Raw genomic sequence first — 9669 nt, forward strand, 5'->3', positions numbered from 1 at the left:
GATAAGATTAGAGAGAGTCGCCTTAGATGGTTTGGTCACATAAAACGGCGGCCTTGCGATGACCCGGTTAGGAGAGTAGAGGTACCTAAAAAGACTTGGTTAGAAAATATTAGGAATGACCTTTCTTTATTAGATTTAAACGAGAATTTGACTTTTAATAGGACACAATGGAGAAAAAGGATTCATGTAGCCGACCCCACGTAGTGGGATAAAGGCTTGATGTTGTTGTTGTTGTTGTATATTATTAACTACTTAATTAAATTAAATTAGATAATTTATTTATGAACTAATTATACTATTAATTATTTAATTAATTTACTTAATTATTAATACTTTAAATTATATTAATTAAGTTAATCAATAATAACTTAGAGGCATCTAGGTTTTGCTTTTTAGTTGTCATTCGGCTTCGTTGCTTCGCATGTGTAGAGATTGCATGAGACTCTTCTTCGGCTCCTTCGTTGTTGTTCAAATGCACTCCTTTGATGGCATTCCCTTCCTGTCGAATCGAAAGTTACGACATTTTGATCGGAAGCAAAGACGGGAGCTCTGTCGCTGTGAAGGTAACTTTCTCCCTTTCGTGTGCTTCTTCGGTCAAATCCCGTAAATCCATCGAACTACATGATTTAATAAATCGGGGATTTACGACAAATCTGGCGCTCAAATCCTGTTTGGTAGGATTTAGCATAAATCATGTTGCCAAACAACCCCTTAGATTTAACATTAAATGTTTAAAATGGGGAAATGCTTCATGTTTTTCTATGTTATATGAGAGTATTATAGATTCTTAAATGTAAAGTTTATAAAATCACAATTAGGCTGACAATATTATATGCATTTGCATGTTTCAATGTTAAAAAATCATTGATATTTAAATTGAGTGTGACTATAATGACAATGTTAATATGAATATATGGCAAAATTAGGATTAATTAATTAATGAATGGTTATGTTATATGAAATGTTGGAATAACATTTATTGAAGATAAGTTGATTGAAAATAGAGTTTTGTGATTTGTGCATATATATCAAATTGTAGAATTGACCCATTAGTGAGCTGATAAATTTATTATAAGAGAATTACTAAGGGGAAAAGGGTAGATCTAAGGTTACATGTATATAATTTATTTGAAGTGATTTTAGACGAATATTTTTGTTGCAAATCTGATTTCAGGGAATATGATTTTGATGATAGCAAACATTTCTGTTTTTTTACGACTGCCTTGCCTACTAACGTTTCAGGTCCACAAGATCAAACTGCAAATCGAACCAGCTCAAGATTGGGTAGATTAGAACTGAGTCAGTTTGTAATGTACAACAATCTATGTTGCACCGATACGGCGATACAGATATGACGATATGGATACGACATGATACGGATACGAGACACACCAATTCTTAAAAATACAGGATACGGATACGACGCGGATACAACATTATAATATATAAATAATACCTAAAAATTAAGAAAGTAATCAAAGTGTAATATTTGAAATGACAAAAAAATTGAAATAAAAGTAAGTATTAAATATTTAAATGTCTAGTACAAAAAAAAGAAGATAAACTGTCCAGCACATGAAATTTCAACTATTCAATAAAAGGAATGATAGGATTAGCTTCTTCCGTGGTTTTTCTTTGAGTTTCTATGTCATCTTCAATAAATATCATAGCTTCTAATTCAGGATCATTAAGTGAAAGATTAGCAGTTTCTAATATTCTCATATCCTCAAGAGATTCAAATCCATCTCTAGCAACATCTCACATCCTGTTGTCTCCTTCCATATAAGTTGAAGTTTTCTTGAGAGAAGCCGAAGGTTTGTATGCACATAAATTAAATCTTCAGCCCGTTGTGGAGTAATTTTATTTCTCTTCATTGATTGGATGAACGAGTATGTGCTCCAATTTCTTTCACAGCAAGATGAGGATGAAACTTGACCAAGCAATTTTATGACGATTGATTGAAGTAGAGGTGCTGAAGCCTCATGTACAATCCACAACATTTTCGGATCAATTCTCCACCTATCACGCAATGACTCTTGGTCATCAAAGTCCTCTAAATAACCAAAAAAATTTAGCAAGCTCAATATTGACACTTCTTCTCTCCTCATTTGGAAAATAACGCTTCAAACACGTCTTCCTCATATTTGAAATTTTTAAATCTTTCTGTGGAGAAACTCATTGAGGATCCTCTTGAAGCCATTCTTTAGTTGAATATCTTCAAAAAATATTAAAATGAAATAATAAAAAAAATATTGAAATTACTAAACAACAAATTGTGAATTAATAATGAAAAATGTTGAAATTTATCTAGGATTTAGTGAGTGAGCCAAGCAATGTAAAGGTGTATTACTTTTGCTTCACCTATCTTCTAGAATAGCATAAATAACATCCCAGAAGCTTGTGTCTTCATGAAGTGCCTCTCTCATGTCTATATATAATTTCCTTTACTTTGGCAAGCATTGAATCACACATCTCATAAAGGAGATGTAAACAAGACTTATCCGTATCTGCTCTCAACATCTCATAAATTGGATCTGTAAAATTTATGATGTATTCAATCTCATCCCACCATAAATCATCTAAAAGCTTCTCCTTTATATATCTTGCCTTTCCAACATCATCTTCCCTATACCATGACCATTTGTCACTGATCACCATAGCTTGAAGATCATTTTTTATTTTTTTTGAATCTTCTCAACATCACTATAACCGAGGCAAATCAAGTTTCAGCAACTGCAAGCATCTTCAAATTAGAAAAATCATTGAACATAGAGTCTCATGGAGTGATTCATAATAAATTTTTTAATTACAACTATATCTCTAGCAATCACTGTTATCCAATGACATTCATTGTAGGTGATTTCGTTTGCCTTGGTATTCTTAACTGCACAAATGTTCTTTAAGGCAAGATTAAGCGTATGCACAATACGTGGTGTTCAGAAAATATGAGGATAGGTTTGCTCTACAAGTAGACCTGCAGCTCTACAAACAGGTGCATTATCAGTAATGATCTGGATGATGTTTGAAGGCCCCACCATCATGATAACTTCTTTGATTAAATTAGAAATGAAGAATTTATCCTTGTACTGTCTTTCATAGTTACAGCTTTGATAAACATAGGATAACTCTCTGTTACAGCCATAAAGTTGATAAGTCATATTCTTTGTGGATCTGTCCACCCATCACAAACCAAAGTAACTCATTTTTCCTTCCAAGCTCTTTTAGTAGGTTCGAGCAACTTCTCAATATTATTCCTCTCTCTTTGCAACAATTTCGTTCTAATGACATTATATCCAGGTGGCACGTATCCTGCAAGATTATTATTGCATGCATAGGTAAATGCATTCTTGTAATGTAGATTCCTTGCTAGGTTAAAAGGAAGTCCAGCTGAGTAAAACATTCTAGCTATTTTCCCATCTAGTTGTTCTCTCATTTGTAAATTAAATGCTTTCTCCAAAGCACTATCTATAATATATTTTCTTCTTTTTGGTTCAAATCCCTCCATCCGAAAAGGACCCTTATTAACAGTACTATCATCACTTCTAATCGAAGAAGATGATGAAAGATATGAAGCATGAGTGCGTGGAAGTGGAATATGTTTTGGAAGCTCTTTTTTACTCTTTTGCTCATCTTCACTGATTTTTCTTTGCAATTCAGCCATTTGTGTTGAGCTTATATTTGAGCATACTTTAATTCCATGATCACTAATATTCAACAAATGAGCTTTCACTCTATAATATGATCATTTGTATGCAGCATTATAAAAATTGCATTTGAATGCAATATTTCCACCCCCTTCTGATGTTTTACCTATTTTTGTCACATAACCCCACAGAGGTTTGTTGTCTTCAATAATTGTCTCGAATGGACCATCAGTAGACTCAATTCCCACACCACTAGAGCTCGTTATCCTACGAAGGATCGACACAAATTAATCCACATGAATTTGAAACATGAAATTTTTTAATTAAAAGTGTAGATATGTTGCGCCTCTGCTGGGGGTCTAAGGGGACGCTGCCCCCTGGCGGGGTCCAAGGCAGCGCCCCCGGAACAAAATGTTATTATAAGAGTTGATTTAAAGTTTTATCTACCTTCTCGGTACTGTTTGGTAACATTCGGTACCCCTCTATACCGAGCAGTACCGAGCGATACCGAGTTATGGTACCGAGTGGTACCGAGTTCCGGTACCGAGCGGTACCGAGTTCCGGTACCGAGCGATGCTGAGAGCTGTATTGAGTACCGTGCGGTACTGAGTACTGAGCGGTACCGAGTGCTGAGCGGTACCGAGCAGTACCGAGTACCGAGCAGTACGGAGCGGTACCGAGTATCGAGCAATACCGAGCGATGCCGAGTACTGAGCGGTACCAAATACTGAGTTTCGGTACCGAGCCTACAATTAAGAAAATGAAGAATGAAGAAAATGAAGAATGAAGAAAATGAACCTCCAATGCTCACGTCGCCTTCACTGTTTGTGTTATCGAGTCGCTCCGTCGACGAAGGATTCTGTCTGCTTTAATGCTCGCGTCTTCAACCCTCTTTGTCGACGAAGGATGATCCTGTCCGCTTCATGCTCTCGTCGTCGAGCCGCTCTTTCAACTACAACGAAGAAGACGAACACCTGTGTGAAAATGAAAAACCTAGCTCGCCGAAATGTTTAAGCCACATAAATGAATAGGGAGATCGAGCGGATACGCGTGTCCGATCAAATTTAAATAATATTTTAATTGGACACAACAAAGCTGTATCTGAGGCGTATCCGTATCCGACACGTGTTCGATACATCATGCCTCATAAATAGGCCTATCTGTGCAACATAGACGACAAGTGTCTTTTAACTTTTCTTGAAGCCATTGTAACATTGTGGGTCCTGATGCTAATTAACCTTGCACACACACACACTTAGGAAAAAAATTTCTATCTGTTTGATTAATTTTTTCTGTTTTAATCACATCATCTGGGACGATCCAACAATCGGTCTGGAAGATAAGTTAAAAACAAAAAAATCTAATTAGGACATCCTGATTAAGGCATCCTGGATGATATTAGCATCAGCCGGGACGATATGCTCAAATCAGAAAGAATCCGCCGCCAGATTTATTTAGGCATCTTTTATTTTTGTTCATCGTCCTGGATGATGCAGTGCAATTATGCCTAAATTAATATGGTAATTAATGAAAACAATTAAAGTTTGATTGCTTGATCACATCGGCCTGGACGATTGTAAGATCATACGGGACTAACTTGCGATCGTCCGTACGGGACGATCAGTTCACAAATCTTAGTTTCTGGACGATCAATAATTGACCTAGCTCCATTCAGGGCGATGCTCTGGACAATATGAACTGAATTGAACTAATCGTCCGGGACGATCTTTATATCAGCCTGGACAATCAAGTTATTTTTTCATCGTACAGAAATCAATTCAGGGCGATGTTCTGGACGATATTTGTCATTTTGTACGAATCGTCCTGGACGATCGTGAGTTCATCCTGGACGATCTAGTTATTCTTCCATCGTCCACACATCCATCCAGGGCGATGATCTGGACGATATTCGTCGAGTTGAACTAATCGTACAGGACGATATACTATCGTCCTGGACGATATTTGATGATTAGTTGCTAATTAGGGCAAATTTGGAGCTCTTGTTTAAAAGATATTTTGTTTTCTCAAGTAAAGATCTTTTGCTGTTGTCCTGACCTGAAAGAGCCAAGAGGAGTGGGAGAGCAAGAGAGAGAGAGAGAGGATCTTGTGAGGGGGAGTTTGTGAGGGATTTCACAAAGGTTGCTCCAAGTAAGGATCTGAGTCGTCTTCTCCGGTCGTCGTCCCTGTTTCCTTGAGGGTTCTAGAGAGGTCTACTTCAGCAACTGATCGAGGTTCTCTGCCTGCTTCAGAAGGAAGCAAAAGGAGTTGGGTTCTTTGCCTGCTTCAGGAGGAAGCAAAAGGAGTTGGGTTCTCTGCCTCACCGGGGTCGGTGGAAAGGAGTTTTTGTACGGGCTTCTCCATCTTGCTGTGGGGCAAAAGGAGAGACACTGAGTTTAGTGCAATACCCGGAGGAGAGGCTCTGGGGAGTGGACGTAGGTCAAGTTGACCGAACCACTATAAAATCTGGTGTGTTCTTTCTTATTGTACTTCCGCATTTAATTTTTGCACTTTAATTTCTATGATGATTGTTCGGTTGTATTTGTAATTTTGTTTGGAGAAATTTTTAAATACCAATTCACCCCATCTTAGTTAGCCTTGGGACTAGTTCATAAGGGTTTAACATCCCTGACAAACTTTCAATTTTTAGCACCTTTAACTGAACTCTAGCAAAAACAAAGTGGAAATTGATGATTCATAATGTTGACCCGAAATAGTTGGATCTAATGATGATGATGAATGGTTCAATCTATAGTCAATCCATCCCTAAATCAATATATGCTTGTAGTCATTTGATTTGAGTTTTGAGTCAAGCCAAGTTTGGCTATAAGATGAATCAATTTGATCTCTATCAAGTTAGACATGGTTCTTTAATGTCGATCCAAGCTCTATTTGAGCCAAAAATTAATATGATTTTAATCGATATCCATTCTCTAGAGTCAATTAGTCAAACATACATTTACGCGTTCATGAATATTCCCTTGAAAAAGTTCTATGAATTACCTTCTCATTGTTCCAAGAATTGTTTTTTTTTTCTCCATTATATTGAACTGGATTCCCAGCATACGGAATGTAGGTGTAAACAATTGTGGGTATTAGAAATATTTTTCTTTTTTAAAGTTGGATATTAGCTTTGTTACCATTGCCACACTACCAAATTTGGTTCTCAAAAACAGCTTGTCATCGCAAAAATTTCTAAAAAATAGCAAGAGAATAGTAATCAAATAGACATGTGGTAATAGGTTGAAATGCAAAATAGTAAGAAAGCAGCTCTAAACAAATCCTTTGTCGCATAATGGAGTGTTGCTCTCTGCTTGCACCTTTTCCTCATTTCAATAACATTTGCTATCATCTAGACATATTATATGAACTAAGTTTTGATGGAGGTTTTGATCCTCATCTTCACTACAGATTAAGAATGCTTTCAATTCAGTTCACATTGAGGAACCCTCCTCTTTTATAGGGAAATAGAAAGCCCTAAAAGATTCAATGCCTACTTTTCTATTTTGAAGAGAAGAATGAAGGCATTCATAATAATTTGGGTATGGAAAGGTTTCTTAAAATGGGGAAGATGCCTCCCAGTATATTACCCTTCAATGAATGAATAGGTGGTTGAAAGTCTCCCCTCTGAATAAAGCCTATTGTTTGTGAGATAATAAAGGGAAACATTGAATGCTCTCTTTCACTCACCCTAGCTTTGATGACTTGCCACTTACAGAATTTCATGTACTTAGTACACTTTCTCAACCCAAGAACTTACATAATTCAAAATTAAAATATTCTTTAATTCAAAGAACTATAAGGTTTTTCCCCTCTATTTCCAATCTTTCAGAGTTGCTACTTCGTGCCAGATTCCATGCAACTGCAGATGACTAGGATGACACTTCTTATGGCTTTAGGGATTTGTGTCCTGACAAAAACTTTAAGATTAAGCTGCTTAATATGAAAGTAAGGATTTTTTCGATGCCGGGCAGGCGAAAATCCCATTGAAGTTTGTGTGAAGTTCTCTTCTCGACTGTGCGACTTTAAGCATGTTAGTTGCTTTTTCTTATCTTAGGATCTTATGCTGTTCAACTAATGCATTCATGATTTCTGAAATCTTTTGCTCTCAATCCTCTACTGCAACTAACATAAGTTCATGTTCTCCAGGGTGGTAAAGGTTAATATCAGCTTCGCATTTGCTTTTATCCATTATATTTTGGTGAACTTTCAGTGCTCTCATTTTGAAGTTTTATGTGCCACATCTATCTTCTTGCTGCTGTGTTATGGAAGCCAACCCTTGTTCTAAAATCTGTGAAGTTATTCAGAATCCTCCGAAATTCCACGAATTTGATTTGGTTCATGAAAAGCTAAAGCATGTGCTGATCAACATAGGCAAACCTTCTGCCAGCAATTGTAAATTTATTCGGAAATTTGTCCTTTGATTGTCGCACAATTGTAGACTCCAATGTTTAATGCACTTATGGTAGCAGCTTTCTGCAGAAGCTCACTGTTCTTCAGAACTTTGGGTATTTTCTATTCTAGTTAGGTTTTAGTTTTATGTTGCTTGAGGATTTACTTGTAAGCTGATAATGACGGTGTTTCTTTCTGAGTAGAATTGTTTTGGTTGATGCCTCTGAAGTTAAGAGTTCCTGTACTGCATGTGATATTTAGACTTGCACACAATATTTTTAATGCTTCGTTTGGGATGATTTTCTTACTGTTTCTTAAAGCAGATTATTGTAAAAAAATAAAATTTTAACTAAAAAGTTATTTAATTAAGAAACAATAAGAAAGCTGTCCCAAATAAAACGTTAAGTCACATAGAAAGGAGAGAGCTACGAAGCATTTAGGGCATCTCCAACCGAAAATCTCATTTTTCACTCCAAAATGCAGTGGAACCGAAAAATGCCGTGATTCATCTCCAATCGAACGTCATTTTGCCCCGTAACCGTCGTTCGTGCTTTTCTTCCGCAAGTTCGGTAGAGACCAACAAAATGACGGAGATGAACAGTGTCACGTCAATATTGACGTCGCACTGTTCATTCGTGATCAAATGGCATGAAAAATGGCGGTCGGTTGGAGCAAAGCAAGAACGGCAAACAAGTGTTTGTCGTTCCATTGGAGTTGCCCTTAGAAAGGCACAATCCTTAGAGAGAGAGATCTTTGCAAATACACATATGATAAAAGAGAATTACAAAACTAATTAGTGCATAGTCCACTAGTATATGTAATTAGAAAAAAGAATTATAAAACTAATTAGAGCTTATGTCATTATTAGTGTGTATTTAGAACTTATGAAACTGCTTCAAGCTTAAGTTTTTGGCTTGTGTTTCAGCCAAAGAAAATGGCAATTATTTCTTCTAAACAATAAATAACATAGCATTACACCAAAGGATTGACCATTAAAGTAAGCTGAAAAAAGAATGGTATTAATTTTTATGAAATCAGCAACTTAAATGATTGCAGCTGTGCAGAAATTGCAAATAAGTGTAGCATAAATGTCAATATGATAAATTCTTCCTTTACTGTCATAAATATTTTACCATGTTACAGTTTTGCATCTTTTATAAGAATTTACATCTCATTTTCTATTTATTAATTGACCCTTGATGACACCTCTATAATAGATGATAAGTGTAGCATCAACTATAATAGATCACCCTATTCTAACTCCCACCATTCAAGGAACCATCCTTGCATCAATATCAAGCACTTACTTTCCCATCTCCTATGAAATGTGTCATTGATGTATATTTGGAGGACGTGACACGCCCTTAGATCAAATTTTTGGAAGAATTTCCTATTTTCTCTTAGTTAGAGTATTATAGCTTCTAATTTCTTTTAATTAAGTAAAACAAGCGGAATCAATAATATATCATGTCTATTATTAAAATATACAATTATATTCATACCTCAAAATTAAATTTACAATTGTCAGGAGATCAATTATCATATCAAATTAAATCGTTCTAAACTCTTAACTACAAAAAAAAATAAAATTAAATACATAAAATAAAATAAAATATGAAGATTCGATTATGTCTCA

At 35.8% G+C, this 9669-nt stretch overlaps 1 protein-coding gene across 1 annotated transcript in view; it reads left to right on the forward strand.

Annotated features, from left to right (window-relative positions):
* Positions 1 to 8261, forward strand: part of LOC110106844 (serine/threonine-protein phosphatase PP1) — a 36705-nt gene extending 28444 nt beyond the window's left edge. Inside the window, exon 4 of the mRNA XM_020836897.2 lies at positions 7791 to 8261. Coding sequence (XP_020692556.1) covers positions 7791 to 7805 — 15 coding nt within the window. The 3' untranslated portion in view covers positions 7806 to 8261. The remainder of the gene's footprint in view (positions 1 to 7790) is intronic.
* Positions 8262 to 9669: the final 1408 nt, after the last annotated feature.

Source organism: Dendrobium catenatum, unplaced genomic scaffold (genome assembly GCF_001605985.2).
Source record: "Dendrobium catenatum unplaced genomic scaffold, ASM160598v2 fragScaff_scaffold_133, whole genome shotgun sequence".
NCBI classification, from domain to species: Eukaryota; Viridiplantae; Streptophyta; class Magnoliopsida; order Asparagales; family Orchidaceae; genus Dendrobium; species Dendrobium catenatum.